Consider the following 27,728-nt stretch of genomic DNA (forward strand, 5'->3'; position numbering starts at 1 on the left):
AGAAAACAGATAGATAATGGATTTATTATTTTTCTTTTCCTCAACTAATTCCCCCCCCCCCCCCCAAAAAAAAAAAAAAAATGTGCAAGCAAAAAGGTGTAAATTATACCTTAACGTTCTTGGAAGTGACAGTCCACAGTTGTTAATCTCACCGGCACTACAGGTCCCAGGCGTTTGTGCTCAGTCAGGTGTGCAATCACATCTCATCAGTGCTGTAGGTGGTGCTCAGCTTAACACATAGGTCCATATAAGTATATACAAAAAGATTACATACCACAGCACTTACCCTTAAAAGCTTCATCTTTATTGTATCCAAAAACACATAACAGAAACACACTTTTTGGAAGTGAATTAATGTACATTTTTAAGCTATGGGCACTACCATTATAGGAGAAGTTGAGATGGTACCTGCCAACTTGGGGACTGCCACTACAGGATAAGCTGAGATGGTATCTGCCGACTTGGGGACTGCCTTAGAAGTAGAAGGGACTGGCAAGGTGGATTTGGGTGCTCGATGGATGGCTTCTACTTTAGGAGGTGTCAAACCCAGACCCTCAAGTGTCTCCACCTAGGCCTGCACAGTCTGGTGTGATTCTTATTCCTCCCACATCTCAGGTTCTTATGATGGAGATTCCCAAAGTAACACACTTAGTTGTGTAGGCCCTACATGGGGGTGTACTCCACCTCTTTACTTCTGAAAGAGTGACGATTCACAAAAAATAGAAAGCCCTTTTTTGAGATCCCTGACAAAACCACATCCTCTCACTATATCAAATTTAAAGACTACAACTTCTCTCCATTCAGGACACTGTTCTCCAAGGTTTGGCTGTTCCAGATGTCTTTGCACTGCCCACTCTTTCTCTTTCTTTTTCCTAAACCAGCTCTTATATTTCTTATGTGGACCGGAGGAAGTAGGTTCTGCCACAGGAGGGGTGTCCATTCTCTCTGACAGTGTTCTGGACCTAAGTATGGCTCTCTTCCAAACTCCCTGTCTGGGTCAGCAACTGGGCCTGGAAATGAACTTCTGCCACTAACGGCCTTAGTGAGACTGCTGCATGCTCAGTATAGCTTGATGGCCTCTGGAACAACCTTAGTGGAACTTCTGCAGGCTCAGGCATGCCTGATGGCCTCTTTGAGACTGCTGCATTCTCAGCACGGCTTGCTGGTTTCAGTGGGACTGCTGTACATGCTTGATGGCCTCTCTTGGACTTCTACACTCCAGTCACTTACTTGAGCATCCAGGTCCAAAACTGCTTTCCAGTATGATGGTGGTGGATTGCATTGAACTGGCTCCTCAGCCCTGCCTCCTTGTACTTGGGCAGGAGTCGCTTGCCATGACACCATATCTTCCTCCTCCTCAAGCCACACCATAGGCACACATGGATGCCTGGGCTTCTCATCCTCCTCAGGCCCTCCCATAAGCTCTCACTGATGGCCAGACTCCGGGTAAGTACATTGCTCATGACCACCTGCATCACACTGCCAACCTGCTGCTTTTCTCCTCTTTAGTTTCACTTTCATGCAGGGCCAGAAACGGGTAGACACGCAGCTTCACGGGGGTGGAAACACAGTAGTGTAGATGCAGCTTTCCATTGGTGTCTAGCAGGCTTTTCTGGCACCTGTTTTGATGCATTCGGCAAACCTGCTAAACGAACTTAAAAATAAATTCCCTCATCTTTACCCATACCTATATCTATACCTATGTATAAATAAACAAACAAACAAACTGATAATTGGATGTTACTATTCCCTTTGTCAATTAAGGTGTGTTCCTACCTTATGGGACACGGTCAGATCTGATTGGGTGGTTCCTTGGAAACACTTTCAGCTGCTAACACCCAGTTTTCAATTTATTCATATATTTTAAGGATAAATAATATGAACATCACATGTAATTTCAGGGTATCCTTTCTCAAAAGTCTTTCATGAGTTCAAGTATTTACAAAAAGTGACATGTCAGAATTGGGGACGGGTCCTAAGTATGTGTTAGAAACTACCCATAGACCCTATAAAAATACACAACTCCAGAGGCATTGTATATCTATGATTGCAGAGTGCTGTACTTTACTGAAAGGCATTTAGATCTCAGAAACTTGGATAGCATAATGCATCTTAGCAATGGGAAGTCAGAACTAAAAAGGTTGATACCATAGAGAATGAAACATTAGGAGCATGTGATGCTGCTGCACTAAGGCTTGTATGTATGGAATCAATTACAGGAGTAGCTTCTCTGATCTATGTTTCTGAACACATTTTGTGAGTCTGGAACCACCGAAACAAATCCATTTACCTGTTTACTGAGAAGCCATATTTTATAAGCCCTGTACTAAAGAATAAATACGATTCAATTTTATGGCTATGTTCCCACAACGTCTTTTTTTTTGGGGGGGGGGGGGGGGGTCTGTTTTTCAGCCATTTTTTTCGACTAACGTAATTTTAGCACCAAAATGCGTCCAGTTTATGTAAATGTATGGCTATAATTTGCATTGAACTGCCACCAAAAGGATGTCTGTTGAAAAAACTGCTGTAAAACGGCCAAAAAATGTGGGGACAGAACTGATTGGGACTGTTAACATAGTTGGGGTTTTGACAACTTTTAGGATTTTGATGTTTTTGTTGTAGTTACCCTGAACTGCTCTTGTGTATGTGTGTGTGATTTTATATATATATATATATATATATATATATATATATATATATATATATATATACATACTGTGTGTATATATATATATATATGCACCAGTAACCTTCAAGTGCCAGGACTTGCCATAAACACTCCTCCCGTCATGGGAATCTGTTTCTTATAAAGGTAAAAACTTTCTCTGTTATGCAGTTGACATTTCAATAAATATATTTGTGGTGTTGTTGTCATTGACATAATATACTTGCAATAAGAATGAAATGACAGTAAGAAAAACAAAACAAATTATCCTGAGAGACACTAAAAATATTTGTTCCTCTACTGTAAAATGTCTGTGTAATTGTCACCATTTCTGTAATCGAGAAAACAACACGCCGGAGCTGCATGGTATAAATAAACAGTCTTGTCATTGTCAGGAGACCCAGGGTAAGACTCGTCAGTGCTCAAAATCAAGGGGATATACATCTAGAAGTTCTCTAAATGTTCTACATTAGGTATTAGATTGCATTGTTTACTGGTGGGAATATGATTGATAACAGTGACATGACTGTTCTTATTTATGCTTCTTGTTATGTGGTCCCCATGTGTATATTCACCAAGGCAGAATGTCTTTGTGGTTCCCCTACTGAGGCACACACTGTGATAGACCCACCATGCTGCTGCAAGATCAAAAGCTTCAGATACAGTACATGACGTATCCATATAAATAGACTGTAGGGCGGTACGTGACTAAGCATACACTAAATATACCAGGGATCTTTAATCCTATGTGTATATTTAGAATTGTTAGATTGTTACAGTATGTTACACAATGACTATACTCAGTACAACTATCACTGCAGCACAGGTTAATAACTAAGGGCCCTATTATACGGGACAATTATTGTGCAAAAAAATCGTTTAATCATTCCAATTTAAACAATAATTGTTCTGTGTAATTGCAGGCAACGAAAAATCGTTAGTATGTCGTTGACCATTGATTTAGATCTGAACCTAAAATTATCGTTAATCGTTCACTGTAATTCCACATTCATTCGCTCAAGTTCCGCATTTTTTCACTAATCGTTCAGTGTCATTGCACATTGTTTTGCTGGGATCAGAAGGAATAAATGATCATAGAAACGATTACAATAACAATCGTAGTAAAGATCGTATCTAACAACCATCGTTCTGTGTAATATGGTGAACGATTTCAGGTTAAGGATAAACAATCTCGTTTGCAATCGTTAATTGTTAGTCGTTAAAAAAACGCTTTGTGTAATAGGACCCTAAAACTAAATGAATCTTGAAAATATTTTCCTGCTTCAATGAATAGGAAAAAAATTCTCAACAGATCTTATCTTACTTTACACAATAGTTGATGCAATTTCTTTGTATCTTACATATATAGTGTGAATCCATCCATTGCCATGGCTATCTCCTATGATTGAGTTCACCTCCAAGTGCATATAACGCTATGCGAATCCATAGCCATCGGCACAAGCCCTAATGTTGTCCTTGTCGATTTTTGGTTGTTTAGTAGATGCTACCTGCACAGTCTATCTGCTTGCTCCCTAAAGCCGACTCTGCCTACTGTACCGTACGTTCATACATCAGTCTTTGTAATAAGAAACTGAAATAGAATTCATAGCTGAACCTGCTTCTATTTTGTTAAATCAATGCCGCCCTGATCCAAGTCATTTAAAGGAAAGAACTGAGCTGTTGAATTTGATAGCAAACCAGTTGCAAGTGTCCTAACTAATGGGAGAAATGATTATGGCTCAATGCAGTTGTAGATACATTAGATGCTAAATCTACTGGGAAGATTTTAGATCAATATTTTCTGCATATATTTTCACCTCATTTGCTTTTACTCTGTTGACACGTGAAGGCTGTCAGCAAGCTTATATTGGGTTCCTGCTTAGTATTTTCATAATAGCATCCTGTCGTATTTTCAGTACATAAGTGTCCGTGCTATGAGTCTTGGTTGACATCATGTTTGACCTCTACGTCTACGTGTATACCAAACATATGCATATTCCCAGACAGTATCCTTAGATAAAATAGGCCAAAATAGTATTTGTTGTGGATACATTGGGCTGACAAATCTCTGCCTCAAGTGCATTGTCAAGAAGTCATTACAATTTTCAATAAAAAGGGTCAATTAAGTACACAATGAGAGTCAAAGGCAGCCATATGCAATTGTACAGGTGTATAACAATTATTTACATCTTTTGAATACATATAGATATATCACATCAAATAATTGAATGTATTGTGATAGCTGTGGACAACACTCATCTATCTTTGGCAATAAATGGAGTGTGACTGCCGCGCCATTTAGACAGGAAATTCAAAACCCCTGTTCTTGAGATGAGTGATTAAAACTAGGCAATCATACATGTATCCCCAATCCTGTGAATTGATGTTGCTAGGTCAACACCTGGAAATATCCCTTTAATAAATTCTTTGTACCTACCTTAAGTATTCATTTAGTAATATACTGTATTGCAAGAGAAGAAAAAAGATTAGTATAGCTTTTTCATCCCTGCAATTTATGCTCATTCTGGGCTTATGAGTCCAGTGGGCGGTCCCTCTTAAAGTTATCTGCCAGTCACTAACAGGGAGACTGTCAAACACGGTAAACACCATAAATGATCTCTCTGGTCAGTATGTTGTATACCAAGCATACCAGTACTATCTTTTTACATTTTTATTCTTGTTAGTGTTAATTTTTTGGAATTTTCCATTTTTAGTAGCCTAATTTATTTGCCTATTTTAATGCTATTTATTTATTTTTTTTGCAGTGTGCCGGGCCCGTCCTGCATGTAGTCAGGTTTACAGCTTTTTTCACTCTGCTGATCCATCTGCCTCAAGACTGGAACCTTTGCTGGAGAAGTCATTCCACTTGCTTCCACCATTCAATGTTCCCAGATACCAGAAAGATCCACTTGGAGATGGAAAGTCTTACCTATTAGGTAACCTTTGTTGATATGGTATTATGATTTGATGCCAACATTGCACTGTAGAACCCAGGAAACATTTCGGCAGCACATCATCAGTTTCCATCAAACTGTATAGTATGTGATGTAACACAAATAACAGCTCCAAGGTGAGCACAAGTCAATGAACAGGCATAATAATAGTTATATAAATGTATTAGTGCATTTCAGTGCTAGGTTCCTTGGTTAATGGACTCACTGATTTGGTCTGCACACATTAAAGTGACACTGTCACCCCCTTTTTGCATTACGACTTCTCTACACAGGTGTAAAGGGTATATTTTGCAGTTTTCATCCCTTATTTTATATCATGCATCATGGTGCTTGTTTCAGTAAAAAGTGATCTTGTATCATCTGCAGATTGTGCCCCCTGGAGGGGGCTTCTCGTTCAAAGTGCCAATTAGCCCCACCCATCAGTGACATCACAACGTATAGGCCCCACCCCCTCGATGACCATTGGAGCAGGCTGGTCTAAAGGTCTAGGCCCCACTCCCTCTAGGTCAGCCCATACCAATGGCCGCCGATGGGGCAGGGCCTATGCGCATTGACGTCAAGGAGGGGAGGAACTACAGTACCATTGTGGGAGGGGCTAAGTGGCGCTGCAGACGTGAAGCCCCATCCAGGTAGCACAATCCACAGATGATAAAAGATCACTTTTTACTAGAACAAGCACCATTATTTTTTTTGTCCTCCCCCTCCCCAGCACTTGGTAAAAAAAATAGCTTTGCCTGGACTTCTCCTTTAAGTGGATGAAGTAGCACTAGCTCCATCAGATCAATGAAGTTTTCAATGTAAGTTTAATAAGACTTCTTTAATATCACAGTGTATTTGTATCTGTGATTTTATACCCATTGACAACTGTAAACTTTAAAAAAAAATATAAAAAAAAGTTCTGTGAATTGGCATCAGGAGTTCCCATTTTTCAGACTTACTATGTTTAAAGTCTTAATTATTTAGAACGGGCATTACTGGGACATACAGGATGAAACACTCAAAGCAAAGAGGCCATCTACCTTAAAGTTACTTAGATAACATTTTTCCAGTGTTAGGAGGCATTTACACGTTTCGCGCACGGTCCGTATATACCGACGTTGTGGTGCAGAACAGAAGGCGGAGCTCCCAGCATCATGATTAATTATATTGCCGGGAGCTCTGAAACATTTCTTTACGCTACTGTACTGACATAGCTGCCTAGAACTTGAACTGATTCTGAGCTTCCAGCATCATAATGAATCATGTCGGGAGTTCTGTGATTCCAGTCCATAGAACATCATTTATGCAGGGATTGCAATCATAGAACGTGTGACTGCCCCCTTAGGTTATTGTTGTAATAAAAGCGGAAAATGCAGAAATCTCACTGGAGTTCTCGTTTGCAATTATATGCCGGGTGACAATACCAGATAATTTCTGTTGTGTTGCTGAATAAAATAAAAGTTTTTCTACAGTACACAGTATAAAGTAAGACAATGGATTAAAGTGCGTTTAAATGTTGTGTAATCATTTTCTATTGTTTTTGGTTTAACAAAGCATACAGCCTTTCTACTGTTTGTTTTGTACCCAGCGTGCATGCAAATGAGGACAAATAAACACTAGAGTGCTCTGAAATCTTATAAACGTGTTTGTAAAATATCAAAGTATGTTGGAGGCCTAAACAATATACATTGCTTATAAAGAATACATCTATATATACACTATGTAATATTAAACTGAGGAAAGAAATAGAACTGAGCTGTAAAACCACCCCCAAACAGGAATGAGAGGTGGTGTTTCTGGATGAATGCAGCCATGTTTTTATAAGCATGAATAACTTATTTAATTTAGAGATAATCCTATAGTATATGTTTGCCTGATTTCAACAACAAAAAAAACATGAAAATAAGGGTCAGAGGTCCAGCATATGACAAGTAGAGCTATTTGGTTTATTTTTTAGTGTTTAATTCATGATTAACCCCTTAGCGACCCATGACATATCTGATATGTCATGGTGCCGCGGGGGGAGTTCAGAGAGGAGTCCCGACGGGACCCCACTCTGAACGGTGCTGCTCCCGACTGTTATGTACAGCCGGGGAGCGCCACGCCGGCTAATTAAGCCTCTAAATGCAGCTGTCAAACCTGACAGCTGCATTTAGAGGCTTTGCTCCGTGCATCCCTGGTGTCTAGTGGGTCAGATCTCCCCGCCTGTCCTTCTGCCCATGCCGGGCCTCAGCGTCGCAATGACGTTGATCCCAGCTTGGCAATACATTGCACTGGCCTGCAGCAGGCCAAAGCAATCTATCACCGATCTAATCGATCTTTGCTGTGTATATACACAGCATTTATCTCTATAAGAGATCAGTGCTGTGTATATACAAATCTCCCAGGGGGACTTCTTGTTAATGTAAAAAAAAAGTAAAATTTTTTTTTTATTAATAAAAAATCCCCACCCCTAATAAAAGTCCAAATCACCCCCCTTTTCCCATTTTATAAATATAAATAAAGAAACAAACATATTTGGTATCGCCGCGCGTGTAATTGCCCAAACTATTAATTAATCACATTCCTGATCACGCACGGTAAACGCCACAAGCGCAAAAAAATTCCAAAGTGCAAAATTGCGCATTTTTGGTCGCGTCAAATCCAGAAAAAATGTAATCAAAAGCGATCAAAAAGTTGCATGTGCGCAATGAAGGTACGGATAGAAAGAACACATCATGGCACAAAAAAATTACACCTCAATCAGCCCCATAGACCAAAGGATAAAAGCGCTATAGGCATGGTAATAGAGCGATTTTAAGGAACATATATTTGTTAACAATGTTTAGAATTTTTTAAAAGCCATCACATAAAAGAAAGGTTATACATGTTACATATCGTTGTAACAACTTGAGGAACATATATAACAAGTCAGTTTTACCCCAGGTTGAACGGCGTAAACACGAAACACCCTGAAATGAAAACAAATTCCTATTTTTTTTTCAATTTAAAAGCGCAAATGATTTTTTTTCCGGTTTCGCAGCATATTTTATGGTAAAATAAAGTCTATCATTGCAAAGTACAATTGGTGTCCCAAAAAATAAGGGCTCATATGGGTCTCTAGGTGAAAAAATGCAAGTGCTATGGCCTTTTAAACATAAAGTGGAAAAAGCAAAAGCGCAAAAACGAAAATTGTCTTTGACCTTAAGGGGTTAAAGGAGAAGTCCGGTGAAAATTTTTATTAAAGTATTGAACTGGCCCCCAAAAGTTATACAAATCACCAATATACACTTATTATGGGAAATGCTTATAAAGTGCTTCTTTTTTACCTGCACTTACTACTGCATCAATGCTTCAGTTCCTGGATAAAATGGTGATGTCACTTCCTGGATAAAATGGTGATGTCACTTCCTAGATAAAATGGTGATATCACGCCCAGACTCCCAGAGCTGTGTGGGCTGTTGCCGCTGAAGAGGATGATGGTAGGGGACACTGAGGAACACAGGGCACTGGAGGGACACTGAGCATCCCTCTGTCATCATCCTCTCCAGCAGCCACAGCCCGCACAGCTCTGGGAGTCGGGTCGTGACATCACCATTTTATCCAGGAAGTGAAGCCTTGATGCAGTAGTAAGTGCAGGGAAAAAAAAAGGACTTTATAAGCATTTCCTGAAATAAGTGTATATTGGGGATTTGTATAATTTTTGGGGGGCGATACAATACTTTAGTAAAAATTTTCGCCAGACTTCTCCTTTCAGGCTGCGTTCACACTACGTATATTTCAGTCAGTATATTTCAGTCAGTATTGCAACTAAAACCAGGAGTGGATTAAAAACACAGAAAGGATCTGTTCACACAATGTTGAAATTGAGTGGATGGCCGCCATATAACAGTAAATAACGGCCATTATTTCAATATAACAGCCGTTGTTTTAAAATAACAGCAAATATTTGCCATTAAATGGCGGCCATCCACTCAATTTCACCATTGTGTGAACAGATCCTTTCTGTGTTTTTAATCCACTCCTGGTTTTGGTTGCAATACTGACTAAAATATACTGACTGAAATATACATATACAGACTGAAATATACATAGTGTGAACGCAGCCTAAAGGAGTATTTCACTTGAACATGTATTGTGTAGGGGTATTCATATGTTGCTGCCTATGGTGAGACTAACAATATATTCCATAGTTTTATCAATTATCTATTTAGTGTCCTTGCCCAAAACACAAAAATCTGTGTGTGAGCCTTTCTCTCTGTCTGCTCAGGATTGGGAGAAAAAGACAAAAAAAATAATAAGTAGCAATGGGTAGAACCACATCAAAAGTTTTTTTTGAGTATAATACCCCTTTAACTGCTTTGATATTATAAAGAATTGTTATTATAAATGTGGTGGTTTGGTGCGCTGGGGGTGGGGCTACCTCTCTCTTCACTGTTGCCGCCCTGTCCCTTCTAATGAATATTGTGGTGGAACTTTGCAGTGACATCCCTCTGGTGCTCACTGGTGCAGAGTGCTTGATGAATACTCATTAGGAGGGGAGGGCTGGCCGGGGTTGATCAGTAGTACTGCTCTCAGTGCACCACACCCTCTTTCTTGCATAGGGAACATACCACAAATTTCCTTAAAATGGTGCTGAGTATCTAGGTAAGAAAATTACCTTCATCCTCAGCTCTCTGTGCACTATAGGGCATAACAGCAGGGTATAGGCTTCTAACCTGTTGATACTTGTAGTTTCCATTTAATGGGTAACATCTTGACAGTGAACATGAAGCTGATTTTTCCATGTACTGTTTTTAAACACTTAATTTTTTCTGATGCTGAAATAAAGAACAACATGATACTTCTGGGCGAATGGGCATGCAATCCATTTGGTCCTAAAAGTCCGGGTATCAATGGAGACAACCACGTCAGGTTGGGGATCGTGTGTGACCCATGTTCTAATCCAATTGGGACTGCGTCCATTACCAACTGGGCGTGGTTGTCTTCATGGATAACCTCTGGTGTCAAAAGGATTGCAGTCTAATCTGGTCAGAGGAACTTAGAGATAAAGTTTACCAAAATCCATGCCTAATTTTAAAAAATGATATGAAAATTTGTGCAGATTTCCGGTTTTGCATTTATTCAGTGTGTTCATATATACTCTGAATCCATAGGAAGCGTAAATTGGCTGCGCTCAGGACAGATGTTTCCATGTTGTAATGTAAATAATTGATAGTATTAATGCTGTGCTCATGAATCACGACTCCCAAGAGAGGTAACAGCAAAATCCAGTTTGCAAACAGCTGTTCCAATTGTACATCTGCCCTCCTACCGATCTGAACTAGAGCACAAAATAGCTGAAGGCAAAGGAAGGTGCTGCACAGATACAGAAGAAGCAGCGCTATGCCATTAAAAGAGCTTTCATTTTTTCCAGTCTAAGCATTCTGAAGGGGCCATAAATAATTGAATTTAAATTGGAATTCCTTTGTGTGCATAGGGAAATATTACGTAAAGTGTCCTCCTATGCCTGACTCTGGCTAATGGATAATAATGAATTTACTATACTTGACTCTTGTAAGTGACAGTGTCAGCACATTGTACTTTGGTTTTCATTATTGCACATTTGTCTGATGCTTTGATATTGTGTTCTGCAGTTGTGTCCCATATTTCTCAATAATGGAAAAATAAATCTTAGTGACATTCCTGTAAAACGCACAGCTATGATATTGGTAATTAGCCCGGGAAAATCCAATGGTCAATGACATTTTCAGAGAAGTTTATCGTTTTTCAGTTTTTTGGGGGGTAAGGGTGATCATTATTTGCCTGAAATGCAGAATATGACAACCCTGCTTTTAGTTGATAGATTAAAACGTACCTGTCACTCATAAAACATTTGACATGTCCTTAGGACATGTTAAAGGTTTTTATCATTTAGGGTCTGAGTGTTCAGATTCTGACCAATCAGTAGAACAAGCGGGGATATGGCTGCCGCACATTCATCTTTGCTCTGTGTCTATGGGGAGCCAACCAGGTCACGGGAAACAGAGCCGTAGGTGAACACGCTAAACACACATTTCTCCCGACTCGTTCTCCTGATCGGTTCTCCTGATCGGTCTGAACTCTCAAAACTTTTGATGTATTTTAATCGTTGCCCAGTACTTGCAGCACCATATATAACAATGGTAAGATCAGCCATTTACCTTTTTTCTTAAGGGATGGCGCACTGTAAATTATATGTCTAGCATATGCAATTTGATGACCGGAGAGGACAACTTTGACCTATTTTTTGAAGCACAGTTGCTTTTCCTACAACAAATGATTTCCGTGCTGTATATTTTTCTTCAGTGGACGCCATCCAAGCTTGTAGTGCAGCATTTGTAGAGACTAATACAAGCAACAACTCCACAGAGACTCAATCCAAACTATCAACCCCTAAGGCCAGGCGGTCCAGCCTAGTGAGCATGAGCAGTGAAATGTCAAGTTCTTCAGAAAGCCTGCCATCTGCAAAACTTGCTAACAGTAAGTCTGGTCTTCATTTTTGCTTCCTTGTGTGAATGTTGTTTAAAGGAAACCTTTCAGGTTAATCTGACTTCCCAAACTGCACTCAGTACCTTATAGACATTTGTGCAGTAATCTTATATGGGTTTTTCCAGTTACAGAGGTGTAGATGCCAATTCTTCTACTCACACTGGCAGTGTCCTTCCTCCTAGGCTTGATAAAGAGAATGTTATGTGAATGTTCCCTTTAATTCTCTGTTGCCCTCACAGTGACTGTATTTGATCATGTGGTAAATATGACCCAATGTTATTTAATACTTCCCCATGGTATGGGGTTCCCTGTATGATAGCAGAGACTGATCTATGACAGTAGGGGTTCCTCTGGCTTTTCTCCTGGTTAAAAAAAGAAATCTTTGGCACATATATATTTAAACAGTAGAGTTATGAATAGAGATGAGCGAACCGGGTTTGGGTTCGAGTCCATCCGAACCTGAACGATCGGCATTTGATTAGTGGCGGCTGCTGAAGTTGGATAAAGCTCTAAGGTTGTCTGGAAAACATGGAAATAGCCAATGACTATATCCATGATTTCCACGTAGCCTTAGAGCTTTATCCAACTTCAGCAGCCACCGCTAATCAAATGCCGAAAGTCCGCGTTCGGATGGACTCGAGCATGCTCGAGGTTCACTCATCTCTAGTTATGAACCATTAGCTTTGACCTATGAACCAACAACAGTCCATGTATGATCAGTTTGTCAAGGTGGTACAGAGAGCTAAAGGGATTTTCTAATGATAAAATCTATTTTCAACTAATAGTGTAAAATACCTTGGTAAATAAAATTAGTTGGCTATCTTTCTTTGGTCTTGCTTTTCTTTTGCTTTAAATGCTAACCGTCTTCTCTGTTGTCCTCTTTAGCATACCTTCCTGCTTGCTGTACCTCCTGGACTCCCTGTTCTTATGTACACTTTAGCCAGGAATTCAGTCAACTCCCTCCCATTATGTCAAGAAGGTGGAGTTGGGGGAGATAGAGTTGGCTAAATTCCCAGCTACAGTGTATAAAGCAATGTGAAGTCTATTACAGTATGTACACCAGACAGGAAGTTTGGCTAAGAAAGACAACAGGATAGTTTGAGATTTAAAAAAAAGGAAAGATTGAAAGACCACAGAAAGGTAGTAAAATCACTTTATTTACCAATTAATGTTAATTTATTAGTCTAAATAGTTGTTTTTATCGGACAACCCCTTTAAACTCTCAAGTAGTAACCCTAAATGTCTGGAATTGGATATCTAAAGAAATTGTTTTCATTCTATGTTGCTTTTGTAAAATGCAGTTTTATCTGGAGATACAGCATCCATGGTAATTCTTCACTATAAAACTCCTATACTAGTTTGTTTTATACTAGTTTTATACTAGTTTGACCTCCAGCCATACAAATAACTTTATTGTATTCAACATGTCTTGGGAACTGTTCTGTAGTTTTCCCAAATCCATTGGAAGTTTAGATGAATTATAAAGAGACTTAAAAAAAAAATCAGAATATTAAATGTTTTGAAGGCACTTAAAAGACTGGAGGGGTAACAATGACTTATAGAATCTTACACTAGTGATTTGTTACCACTAACACTACTGAGAGGCATTACATAGCATTGCATTGCATCAAAACTATGCATGTTGTAGGGATGTTTATTATTCTCAAATAACGTACCAGTTTTGTCCATACACTGTGCCTGGAACTACTTTGAAAATGTTCTTTTCTGTTCTTCTCACTAACTTCTTGCAATACACACTTAAATCTGTATTTTGCTTGTGCAGTTACAGCTAACTGGTGGGGAACAAAGCGCATTGATTACGCCTTATACTGTCCGGATGTACTCACCGCCTTTCCAACTGTAGCACTGCCACACCTTTTCCATGCCAGTTACTGGGAATCAACTGATGTGGTGGCCTTCATTCTAAGACAGGTAAGAGTTAATGCAAGTAGGGTAATGAGAAGTTTTCAGGGACCGTACCAATGACTCATGGCCACGAGAAAGTGATGACAGGTTACCTGTCATTTACTACACATCTGCAGGATATGCCATACATGGTTTATAAGGGAAGGTCTAACCTCTGGAACTTTTACCAATCCCTGAGATCCCTGTTCACTGATTCTGAATCCAGTGGACAGATGATCAGGCTTGTACACAGTCCTTTAAAATAAAGTGCAAAATGACCATTTTAGAGAGTAAAAGTTACGCCTATGAGACACACTCTATAGGAAAACCAATACTTAATCTTATGCCTTCCTTTGCATTAAAACAACAAACACCTGCATATATACGTTACCTGCTCCCTGCAGCTGTCATATCTTACAGTTGTGGCTTCTGTGCTCCTTCTTATGACATCCCGCACGGTTAATCACAGAGCAGAGCGTGAGAGGGAGATATAACCAGAAGAAAGAAGAACAACACAGGATCTGCTAGATTCTTGTTTACTGGGCCTATTCCACAACCCGATAGTCGTTTAGCGAGGTCTGCAGGGACATTGTTACCGATGTCCTTTGCAGCCCTTGTTTTAAACATCATACATTACCTACACATGTTGCAGGTCTTCTCCTGCGCTCCTTCTTCCTCCCGTTTCTGCACGCAGCAGCAGCAGCTTTGGAGCGGCCGGTCTTGGCTGACACTGGCCGTGGCGGTCCTGGGCAGTGATTGGCTGAGCGGTCTGTCAGTTAAGACAGAACGATCTGAAGCTACTGCTGCGCACGGGACTGGGAGGAAGAAGAAGCGTAGGAGAAGCCCTACAACACGCTAGGTAAAGTATGGTGCTTTTGAAATCATCGGGCACCGATCGCGCATTACTATCCCATGCAGCGATGCGCGGTCGGTGCCCGATGATTTTAGGTTTGAACCTAAATAAAAGATCAGCCTATGACACGATCATCGGCTGATCGTTGTCTTTATTACATGGAGCGAAAATCGCTCCATGGAATAAGCCCCTTAGACAGGAAAACAAGAGTCCATGGAGCCTCGGTTGCAAGTCTCAAAACACGGGAGCACCACACCACCCTGATAGGTAGCCCCTTAAGTCTCACTGGGTTGCGAGTATTGGAACATAAATAGGGAAACAACAGGGTGGCCCCTGGGGGGTGTGGTGCTCTCCCCATCATGGAGGCACCCCGTTGGCAACAGGCTAGAGATATCTGGCTATCCTTGTTTTGAGACTCACAACCAAGGCTCCACAGACTCTTGTTTTGCATATAAAAATTTTTGGGGGCATCTGTGGAGACTCTTGATTGAGTACTTCATTGGAATTTTTTCACTGATCTCCTTGAGTTCAGTGATTACTGTGTTTTGTTGGTCCCTTATGGTACTTTTACACGGGACGAATGATCGTTCATTTTTGCACGATAACTGTCAAATTACAACGATAATCGTACGTGTAAACGCAGCGAACGATCAAACGACGAGCAAAAAATCGTTCATTTTGATCTTTCAACATGTTCACAAATCATCGTTGATCGTTCGCAAAAAATTTGCAGATCTTTCAGTCTTTCAACGATTTCCCCTATGTGTGAGATAGGCTTAAACGATCGCAAAACGATCGCATAGCGAATTTTCCGTACAATGTGTCGTTCCATCTAAACGCTGATCGTTATAAAAAAAACATCGTTCATTCAAAATCGTTAATCGTGCGATCGGGAGAATTATCGCACCGTGTAAAAGTACCATTAGACTGGAAGATACAGTAGCTGCAGTGCTGGGTGAGTGAGGTAGGCATGTGGCAATTTGTAATTTTAATGCATGGGGTGACATAGGGTACCTGTTATTTAAAAAAAAAAAAAACTGTCTCATTTTAATCAGTGGTGAGACCCCCACTGTCATGAACATAAGCAGGGAGAAGCATGGGGTAGCATATTTCCGCAATCTCCATCTAGGCAGCTCTGTTATATATCTAAGGGCCCTATTCCACCGGACGATTCAGGTCTTTCACAATAGCGGTCGTTTGAGATTGTTAATCTTTAACGATTATGCAAACGATAATCGTCCAGTGGAATAGGGCCCTTAGGGTCTGCCTGAGCAGAGATTACTGACAGCTGGGAAATCTCCTGATCTGTGGAAGTATCTGCAGTGACAAGTTTAATGTATTGGGTTTTCCTTGAAATCATCTTTATGATTTTCCTTTTTAGGATGCTGCCAAGAAGCACTTCTGCTACCATATATTCTATGTCAATGGTTCAGATTATATGTAGTGTTGAGAGGAATTGCCAAACTATTTGGGTTTGGCAATGCTCTCCGAACACTCAGCTGCCATGAAAAAATTACTACAACTTATGGTTGCATCCATGTTTTCCAGAACTTCCTAGGTTGGCATTCAATTTCCCCAGCTGCTGGGAGTCAAATGCCGAACCAGAGAACGTTGCCGAACCCAAACAGTTCAGCAATTTCACTCACCACTAATATTATGGTAAAAAGTAGCCCTTTTTGGCAATGCCCTTAAATGAGCATCTGGATAAAGTATAGGATCAAGGTAAGTATGGTAGAAGTAGGTTGCAAGAATGTCACTTACAGATTCGCATTGTCCTCAAACATACAGTATTTACAGATGCATGAAAAAAGTAGTAGAAAAACAGCCCTAGAACTACCTAGGAGTTTTTTCTGTGACATCACCTTTTGTAAGTGACTTTTTACTCTGATGCATAAAGCGGAGACCCCCTATAGGATTCCTACCTTTTAGGGAGGCAATTCTTGATTATATGTGTATATATAATATACTTTTAATCCAAGATCTGTCCTTCGGTCCATTTGGCAGGTGATGCAGTTATTGTCATAAAAAAACTAATTTTAAAATTGCAGCTCCATGCCCTACGGGCATATCTGTGCCCTAATTTTGCACCACCCCTCCGTCCCACCTTCCCGCCCTCTTCATCATTAGGAATGCTCCAGGCAGATTGCCTCCTATTCACCACCTATGTTACCACAGCACATGGGCTGGATTATTAAGACACCTGTGCAATGTTCAAACAGAAGTAAATGTTCCAGTGGCATTGCTAATGATGAAGAGGGTGGGGAGGAGGGACGGAGGGGTGGTGCAAAGTTAGGGCACAGATACGCCCGTTGGGCACGGGGCTGCAATTTTAAGATTACGTTTTTTATGACAATAATTGCATCACCTGCCGAAAGGACCGCAGGACAGATCTTGGATTAAAAGCAGCTATCCGAAGGTACAAGTGGTTTGGGGGGGACAAATTGTGGGTACAGAGTCGCTTTAACCGTTGCCTTTAGTCTGGTACTTTGTAAGGAACAGCTCAGACATACTGTACTAGGATGTCGGTACCCCTTTAATCGTTGATCACTGTCTTTCAGCTTATGAGATACGAGAGTGTGCAGATACAGCAGAAGGAAGGAATCGACACTATGAACATGAGTCCCTCAAGCCGCCAGGAGAAGTGGCTGCGAAAGAGGAATCACGTCAAATTGCGTGTATGTCATAAAGTCATGCACTCTGAAATCCTGCATAATTTAAGATAAGCTACACACCTAGAACATTACACTCAAACTCCTGGGACTGATAGCCATCTCCCCAGCTCAGATGGTGTGACGTATCTCTGGTGTTGCATATCAATTTAAGCCACTGGTCCTTCTCCGGTGCGTTGAGTGACAGCACTGTATCTCCTCAGGAAATCTAGTCGTATCACCTCTGGCAGTGACATCTATGGCTAAGCAGTGGCCTCTAAATATCAGAGCTGCTGCTTTGTAAAGAATGCCAATGTATTCTATAAAACAGTCTGTATCCTGACTAGAGACATGTCGGCGGAGAGTTTTATTTTCCCAAACCTTCCCTGCTAAGGATGAAGATCTCTCGCCTAGAGCACCTTGAGCAAACTGGTTAATAAAAGGGAATCATATGTCATACAGTAAAGAAACCTATCTCCTCTTAGGCCCCTTTCACATGCCAATATTCTGGCCATTATTTAATATCAATAATTGTCAGCCAAAAGCGGAATGAGTCCAAAAAGTTGGAAATCTTTTTGTTTTAGCTTTTCTCTGTGTCATTTCTACTGCTGGTTTTGGATTACAAATAGCGAAGGAAAAAATTATTAGAAAAAAGTAAAGTAACGAAAAGTAACGAAAGCTAAAGGCTATAAAATCCTTTATTTTTCCCACCGTATCTGTATACAGTAGTGTCATCTCCATTATGTGCACCCTCAGATGATCGCATTCCATTGCACGTATTATTTTGTTAGTATTAGATTTTTCACATTCTGTTCAGAGACTTATATTAAAAAGGGTCCTTGTGAATGTTTGCGAAAAGATAAATATTTGTTATGGAACTTGCCACAACATTGATGCAATAGATTTGTTCAGTTATTTTACAGCAATGGCAAATGTCAACTTGTAATTTTTTAATACAAAGAATTTCTCCTGTGAAGTGCTATAAGAATACTGTAAGGTGAGAGTGAGTTTAGCTGTTATGTTTTCTGTTATGGGTTTTTACAGCGGTGTAGTTAGGGAGAAGGGCATGTTGGGTGCATTTGAGCGATGGGTGCTTATGAGCCACTTTGCATTGGACAGGGTACATAAAATGAACCTGCCATCTGCAATTCATGTTATAAGCTGCTGGCACTATTGTATAGCTGTTGGGTCAAGAAGACACTTGGTACCTTTCATATACCCATCTGTGCTTCCAGAATGTAAACCAGTTGTTCTCCTCTCTAAGTCAAAGTGGCTTTCCCGAGCTGTAACGCCTCTTCACTCCCCTTCCCAAACCTGACCAAACTTGGGATTCAGCCTCCAGGTGACTGTAAATTAGGCTGGCATAGGGATGGTAGAAGGAGTGAGGAGGCATTCCAGTCTGCTGCATTTCAGGAGTTCGGGAAAGCCTCCTTCACACTTTGCACTGCAGAATTAGGGCATTTTTCTATAGTGCACCGTCCCCTATGAGGTCTTTCCATTTCTCATAAGGCCCCATTGGAAAATGAATTGCCCACCCCTGTTCTGGAAGCACAGACAGATAAATGAAAGGTAGCATGTGTCTCCTTGACCTAACAGCTATCTTATGGTGTCAACAGTTTGGAGCCTGAACTGCAGCTGACAGATTCACATTAAGAAAACTTTTCCCCAGGTGTAGGTGCAACTCCGGGGTCCCATTAGTTCCACTAGGCAGTAAAGATATGAAAACTAGTATTTGGATCATCAAACACCTGTGTTAATATCAATATTGTATTTAAATATTATTTTTTTGCAGAATGTTACGGCCAATCACAGAGTCAATGATGTGATCGCAGTTGAAGGAGGATCTCAAGTCGTAGTTGGTCGATTTATGTATGGTCCTCTAGACATGGTAGCTCTGACAGGTGAAAAGGTATTTTAGACCATTCATTTTAGGACATGTTAATCCATTTCAAGAAAGGTCATGTGCGCACTCAGTTTTCCATTCTTTGGTCAATTTTCAGCTTCAAAATAATTGAAATGTTTTAATACAATTTTTTATTTGGTATAACATTTGTTCTGCATTCTTATTTCCTAAAGTAAATGTTGTTATGCAATCTGCTAATTTTTTTTTACCACAAAGACTCTAAGACTATGTTAACACAGAGAAAATAAAAGCAAAATATGACTGTAAAATACATATAAAACATGGTCGTATAAGGAATCTAATAATGTGCTTCATTAAAGTTTATAATAAAATATCAGTCTGTACACACATTGTAGAAAAAATAGCGTAGTAGTAGTATTTTCCCACAATGTGTGGACAGACATCTGTTTGTCCATAGATTTTAATGTAGTAAAATCCTAGTAGGTAATAAAATATGGCCAAGTTTAATTTTTTAGGATTCTTCTCCCCAATATGTGTTTTGTCTAGTATACAGAAATATAGAACAATAAACATATAGAAATTATGAGAATTAAATTCTAATCGGTATATTTGTATCCATATTGTGGCTTGATAATTTACTTCTTTAGACTAAACATATACATTGTAAACATTTAGGTAGACGTTCTCATTATGATGGAGCCCTCCAGTGGAAGATGGGTTTACTTCGACACAGAAATATCCAATAGCAGTGGACGAGTCTCTTATACCATACCAGAGGATAAAAGGTTGGGCGTTGGCGTTTACCCTATCAAGATGGTTGTAAGGTAAGAGCTTTTATCCAACTAATATATATATATATATATATATATATATATATATATATATATATATATATATATATAGTGCTATAACTTTGACAATGAAGGCATTTGGATAATCAATAAACTCGTTATATGGAACATTCATGGTTGTAGAACTCGTGTTACTGGTACAATCAACCACCCTCAGACTATGTAATTTGTACCACAAAAATCCGACTAATTTCCTTTTTTTTATCACTCTGTTCTCGATCAAAATCCAAGGAGCTACTTCATTCCTTACATGTGTCCCTGTAGACTTACATTACTCATCATTTTTATGCTGGGAATCTGTTAGCCCTGTACCAGGCACAGAGCTGCAGACGGGTGATAAGGAGACAACTCATACTTTTATCTATGATGATAGCCACTTGTGGCGCTGTAAAAGTGACTTTTTCCTTAGCAGCTGAAGTGCCAGTGAGGTGGCACCGAGCAACATAACGCATGCTTGCCTTTACACCGCACAATTGATTGGTTGGGCCACATGAACAATTCCTAAATTGTTTGTGCAGCCATTTAAATATATTGCTATGGGCCTCACATTCCCTGTTTATACAAATAGATAAGTGTTTCTAGCAACACTCCTTGCTGATAATTGTCTTGCGTAAAGGGGCCCTTAGGGTACCTTTACACAGAGAGACTTATCTGACAGATTTTTAAAGACAAAACCAGGAATGGATTTGAAAAGAGGAGAAATCTCAGTCTTTTCTTTATGACCTGTTCTTGGTTTATAGACTATTCCTGGCTTTGTCTTAAAAAATATGTTACAAAAATCCATGTGTAAAGGCACCCTACAGAAGTAGCAAATCTTATCTTGATCCATTGTACGGTACAGTAGGACAGTAAGTTTTATTCCTCAATAACTGGTCTTGATCTCTGCTGCATTAGGATATCCCAACACGTTTTCATTACCCATCTGTTTCATGGCTCTTTTTCTTTTCTTTTTTGTCATTGACCTTCAGGGGGGATCAGAGCAGTGCACAAAGTTACTTGACTGTGCTTCCCCGAGGGATGGAGTGTGTGGTTTTCAGCATAGACGGCTCTTTTGCAGCAAGTGTATCCATTATGGGCAGTGATCCTAAAGTCAGGGCTGGAGCAGTGGATGTTGTCAGGTAAGGCATTGTTCAGTTACACTGCTATGTCTTGGACTTGTTACAGTACATAAATGACGATTAAAAAAAATCAATTTAAGGACCTCACAGATCTATCAAGTCATTATAGAGGCAGATTTGAATATACAATTCTATTACCGACAGCTGGCATTTTTATTGTTTGTTGGCTTTGTGTTTATTACATTTCAGGCACTGGCAGGACCTTGGTTATTTGATAATCTACATCACTGGCCGTCCAGACATGCAAAAGCAAAGAGTGGTCTCCTGGTTATCCCAGCACAATTTTCCACAGGGGATGATCTTTTTTTCTGATGGACTTGTACATGATCCCTTGCGTCAGAAGACTATATTCCTTCGGAACCTCATGCAAGAGGTGAGACTTTCTGACTGTAGAGGTTATTTCAGTGTTCAGAATACAGTAAATCATGTATTGGCCTATATAAAAGATTTACTAGTAGATCTGAAACAGTGACTTGTTAACATTGATTTTCTAGTAATATGGACAAGTGTGTGTATGTATGTGTACATATAAGCATCAACTAAAACAAATTATTAGGTCTAGGATACATTAGATATTTATTGCTTAGGGCCATAATAAGGCCTTCATAGGTGCATGAGATCCTACTGTACCTCTGTATGTCTCACATGAATGCATTCAGAGGTGCTGTCAAATTCCCTTTGTATCTTGCTACGTTGCACGCCATAGTACTAAGCTATTCTCCCCTAGAAGTCCCTGCTATCAAAAGTACTGGAACCTTGTTAACCTAAGATAAAAACGTAAGTCTCAGTAGAGACAGTGAAATACCATTCATTTATAATGCAAGCCTATGCACCTGTTAACAAAGCAGACAGACCTTTACAGATAAGATAAAGAATATAAGAAAAAAAAAATCTCTTAAGGCCCTGCTACACCAATCGATTATCGGCTGTACAACGATAACGACGGCCTGCTGGCAGTCGCCCCATGCAACAGGAGTGGCGGCAACAGACCACCGCTATCTCCAATGGGCTCCCCAGATCTAAAGATCATCTGGGCAGCCCCTCTCACAGTTCTCTGTGCGCCCCCCCCCTTCTTAGGGCCCTATTCCACGGGACGATTATTGTTCAGATTATCGTTAAATCATTTGAATCTAAAGGATAATCGTTCGTTTGAAAAGAAGTTAACGATTAACGACCGAACGAGAAATCGTTGATTGCTTAATAAGACCTGGACCTATTTTTATCGTTGCTCATTCACAAATCGTTCGCATTGAATAAGATGACGTTCGATCGTTTGCAGTAGTGATGAACGTAATAGCGACAACAAGACGACCGCAAGAACGATCATAAGTAACGATTATCATTCCATGTAAATGGGTGAACGATTTCAGGTCTTTCGCAATAGCGGTTGTTTGGATCGTTTATCATTAACGATTATGGTCCCATGGAATACGGCCCTTACCCACTTGCTGTCGGTGCATGTAATAGCAGGGGCAGCCAGCGGGGAACAAGGAGCAAGCAAACGCTAATCTGACAGGTCGGCGCTGGTTTGCTCCTCTAGATCGGGTTTTATGTAATAAATTGACCTTTAATGTAAACATTTTAGGGAAAGGGAAAAAATATGTGAACTCCAATAAAGACACAGGAGCAAATACAGGCTTTTTTAAATGAGAAAATTTTGTTGCTTTCTTAATAGATATACTGCTTCATTGGGTTTGCACTACACTTGGGGTCTTAAGTATAAGGGCATTAGACAGGCTGGTAATCTTCTTTAAGGGTGCGTTCACACCTACAGGATCCGCAGCAGATTTGATGCTGTGTTCAGTTATTTAAATGAAATCTGCTGCGGATCCGCTGCAGATCCGTAGCAGAAAATCAGCTGCGGATCCGGTAAGTGTGAACGTACCCTAAAATTTGTCCTTCAGATTTACAGAATTTACAAAGATTTCCACTGATAGATATTATAGGTAGTATTTTCTCAGAGTCTTCTGAGATTATCTGGAAATCAAAGTATCTTTAATAATAACATATTGGAGTGAGAATGTTTGACAGCTTCAAGTGTCAAATATAATTTTGGCACCTAATGTAATATAGCCAATATACTCAATGCATTTTTTTTATAATTTATCTTCTGTTTTATGTAGTGTCACATTAAAATTAGTGCAGCCTATGGTTCAATGAAAGATATTTCCGTGTACAATGTTCTTGGCTTATCGTCATCTCAAATCTATATAGTTGGACGTGCAGCTAAGAAGTATCAGAATCAATGCCAGGTAACTGTACTATTAATTTTTCATATTTATTTTTTGACACCCCAATCATTGCTGGTAAAATATTTCTGATACCAATCCCATAAGTGTTTTCCTGTTGTAAATAATTGGTTAACAGATCTTTGTTCAATGTCCTCAGCATGGGCCATATAAAAACAAAGAAAACTACTGTATATATGTTGAGCTTCCTGATACAGGAAGTGGTCGTCTTCTTTTTCTTCTCTGTGCCGTTTTTCTGTATTTTGGTGAAAAGCAAATATGCAAATTAGCCCTTTGGTGCACTGAGGGCATCCCTTGGCCCCTCCCACCAACCTTTCAGTGCACAATCGCTCCAGCCTATTGGCTCATACTGCATACTCCTACTTATGCATATTAATATATGCATAAGTAGTCACATGACTCTGCTCTCACAAGATCTCACAGAAGCCCGACGCTGTACATGGGGCTGTTACTGTGCATGTGCAAGATCTGGTAAGAGCAGATCTACTTGACTACTTATGCATATTATAATATATATATACTACTTAATATATATATTATATACTACTTATAATATAATATACTAATAATATACTAATATAATATATATATACTACTTATGCATATTAATGATAATATGCATAAGTAGTCAAGTAGATCTGCTCTTACCAGATCTTGCACATGCACAGTAACAGCCCCATGTACAGCGTCGGGCTTCATATATATATATATATATATATATATATATATTTATATATATATATTTATATATATATATATATATATATAAATATATATATATATATATATATATATATATATATATATATATGGGATGTAGTAGAAACCAACGCCCAGGGCACCAAAGGGCTGAAGAAGAAGACTGGTGCAGAGATCAGTTACATGCATAAGGTCTAACATCTGGCCTTTATTTGCATTATTTTTACCCCTTTGTACATAGTAAAACATTATATCCAAAGGAAAAAAAATACCTTCTAATAATAATAATAATAATAATAATAATAATAGCATGTGAAGGACAAAATGTTGTATTACTACACTAATATACCCTACAGTACAATGCTGCCCTCTATACAAATCTGATCAAATCTTCTGATACCACCACTCACGGATACTTAAAACAACTCCTTCTTTGCTCTCCTCATATCTTCTCCTCTCACAACTGACTCTCACCTACCTTTGTAACCATAAAAAGCCACCTAAAAACCCCCCATTTCAGAAAAGAACTACAACTTAAAATAACCCAGCTGCGATACTGGACAAACTTCCTATACTGCGATACTGGACAGCTTCTACCATCACCTACTGTACCTTTCCTTCTTTCCCTTGTAGATTGTAAGCCCTTCTGTTCAGGGACTCTCTCTCTACTTTTATATTAGTTTGTCATTTATCTAATTAAAAATGATTGTACTTATGTTTTGTTATGTATATAAAGACTATGGACTTATTTGAAACTGAAACTATTTTTTATTTTACTTATGTTAGAAGTTACTTTGCATTAAAAATGTTGTACCACATTTCTGCAATCTTTATTAATTTTTAGACCTCCTGTTTGCACTGCTTCTTAGTTCACATTATTTCAAGGTAATACTTCCCATTATTTCCAGGGTAATACATACTGGCTGTAAGGTTTGTGTTCATGAGGCTAGCGTTTACTGTGTGTGCTTTGCTTTCTTTCTACACTTGTACACTAGAGATGATCGAACATAGAAAAATCTTAGGTTCTATAGAACTCGAACCTTCCGCATTTGATTCCCGATGCCTACCCGGTCCGTTGGGAAGGAGGAGACAGCCTGGGTACCACCTCAAATTCCAGGATTCAGCCTATAACCCAGGTTCAAGTTCTATAGAACCTAAGATTTTCCGATGTTCGATCATCTCTATTGTACCCAGCCCATGTGATTCTCCTCTGCACAAAACTACCAGTTTTGTGGCTCCCCCCCCCTATCAACAGCCTGTCCTAGCTCCCCTCTAAGTATGCTCCCTGGAATCTATACCGAGTACAACCCCTTTCCCCACTCTGCTGTTATTTGTAACATTGAGAGAGCACAAAAACTGTTGTATAGATTTTTCCTATGGTAGAAAATGTTTAATGAAGACTGTTTAGAAAGTTTCTTCATTTTGCATTTAGAAAACAATTCAATAATAAAAAAAAAACATTAGTGCAAATGTTTTATAGTCTTTACACTCCCTTTTCCATGCACGCAGTTCCCTGGAATTAATAAATAACAGTAATCATAATTTTAAAATTAAATAATGTAATTGTACTGGCTATCTCATTGATAACTGTATACATTTTTTCCTTATATGATAAACACCATACATTTATGTTCTTTTTTAGTTTATTAGTGAAGGCTATGCTGCTCATTTGGCTACCCTGGAATTTAGTCACCATTCTCGTCCTAAAAAGAACAACTCCAGGATGATCCTGAGGAAGGGTAGCTTTGGTTTGCATACACAACCTGAGTTTCTAAGAAAAAGGAACCACCTTCGAAGGACTATGTCTGTTCAACAGCCTGAACCGCCCTCTACAAACCCAAAACCTGAGAGAGCACAGAGCCAGCCAGAGTCTGACAAAGATCACGATCGACATTTAAACCCACTTTCCTGGGTGAGGAATGCCAGCCACAAATTCGAGCCCTCACCATAACAAAGACCTAGAGGTATCCATGGGTTATAGTGCACATTGCAAACAGGCCTTGGAGAACTGCAGAGAGGCTGTGCAGCGTGAAACAGCAATATGGTGGATCTGTGGTGGCTTCTAATAGGATCCTTCCCTTAACCTAACCACTTGAGTGTAGGCCAAGATATTTTGGGACATTACAATGTATTTTCTGGTACAGAGATAGTATACGGAAGATGTGGCACACAGTTTCTCTTTACCCTGTAGCACTAACTGTATCACCAAATGATTTTTCAACAACAAAGATGAAAAGTATCACGTTTCAGACCGCAAAGTTTGCATTTACCTGCAAACAGATTTAAGTATATTAGTGTGTCAGCACTTGTCCAGAGCTCAGGAAACAAAACATGATAGGTCAACACATACAAATAAACAGCAGATAAAGTACGTATATTCCTAAACAGATATAACATCTTATATTGAGACCTGCATTATGCATGATTTCTGCACAAGAATCTCCACTGCAGAGTAATGCTCCTGACGCAAGGAAAAGATTACGGAGAAAAGCTCCAGCACTGCCTATGTAGACAGTAGTATATCCATTATCTGCATAGTAATACACATGAAAAGGGAAGAAGTTGTCACTCACCAGTAGGTTAATATATATGGTAAAGCCATCATATACAGTAGGTCAGTCTACAGTATATGGTACAGCTTTCTTATACTTTAGTTATCGTTAAGTGTTAACATGGTTTCTTGTATGTTATTTATACCTGTGGACCATAATGTTATTCAAGGATTGTAACTATCAACAGATATGGGTGACTAAATAATAAGGGAAGTGCTGTGTTTATATTTTGTGCTAACTTTGTATGTTACCAGAGAATTATATATATATATATTTTTTTTTGTAATGTCCTCTAAAAGACAACCCATAATATATAGAAGATTGCACTAATAATGTGTCTATTTCATGGCTGTACATGACTATGTTATCTCCAAGCTTAAAAATGCATAAATTAACCTCATAAAAGACATTAAAATTGCTGTTTCATCTATCCACATCATGATATAGAGCAGGAGGAATAATGTATTCATCATTATGTATTTAATCATAATGAGGGAGATTACATGGTGTAAAGTGAAACTGTCTCAGTTGCCCTTAGCAACCAATCAGATTCCACCTTTCATTTTCCAAAGAATGAAAAGTGGAATCTGATTGGTTGCTAGGGGCAACTGAGACAGTTTTACTTTAGACCATGTTTGATAAATCTCCCCCAATGTCTTCATTATAATGTATTTAAACTTCTTATTCTAGGCCTAAAAGTCCAGTGGGCGGTTCTAATCAGTGAAAGACTTACCTTTTTAGGCATACTCAAACAAGAAAGGCTGTCAATCAGTCAGTTAGACCACCCACTGGACCCCTAAGCTAGAGATGATCGAACAGGGCTGAAGTTCAGGTTCGTACGAAGCCGAACCATCGGCATTTGACTCCCACTGCCTTCCCATTCCGTGTAGAAGATGGAGACT

General features: G+C 39.4%; 1 protein-coding gene across 1 annotated transcript in view; it reads left to right on the forward strand.

Moving 5' to 3' along the window:
- The window catches only part of PITPNM3 (PITPNM family member 3), a 332,363-nt gene extending 305,017 nt beyond the window's left edge, over window positions 1-27,346 (forward strand). Inside the window, exons 10-19 of the mRNA XM_069945444.1 lie at window positions 5,431-5,601; window positions 11,905-12,078; window positions 13,871-14,019; window positions 17,404-17,520; window positions 19,286-19,402; window positions 20,033-20,181; window positions 21,177-21,326; window positions 21,516-21,699; window positions 23,450-23,578; window positions 25,917-27,346. Of these exons, the coding sequence (XP_069801545.1) occupies window positions 5,431-5,601; window positions 11,905-12,078; window positions 13,871-14,019; window positions 17,404-17,520; window positions 19,286-19,402; window positions 20,033-20,181; window positions 21,177-21,326; window positions 21,516-21,699; window positions 23,450-23,578; window positions 25,917-26,225 (1,649 nt within the window). The 3' untranslated portion in view covers window positions 26,226-27,346. The remainder of the gene's footprint in view (window positions 1-5,430; window positions 5,602-11,904; window positions 12,079-13,870; window positions 14,020-17,403; window positions 17,521-19,285; window positions 19,403-20,032; window positions 20,182-21,176; window positions 21,327-21,515; window positions 21,700-23,449; window positions 23,579-25,916) is intronic.
- The last annotated feature ends 382 nt before the right edge of the window (window positions 27,347-27,728 follow it).

This window comes from Dendropsophus ebraccatus, chromosome 11 (assembly GCF_027789765.1).
Source record: "Dendropsophus ebraccatus isolate aDenEbr1 chromosome 11, aDenEbr1.pat, whole genome shotgun sequence".
NCBI lineage: Eukaryota > Metazoa > Chordata > Amphibia > Anura > Hylidae > Dendropsophus > Dendropsophus ebraccatus.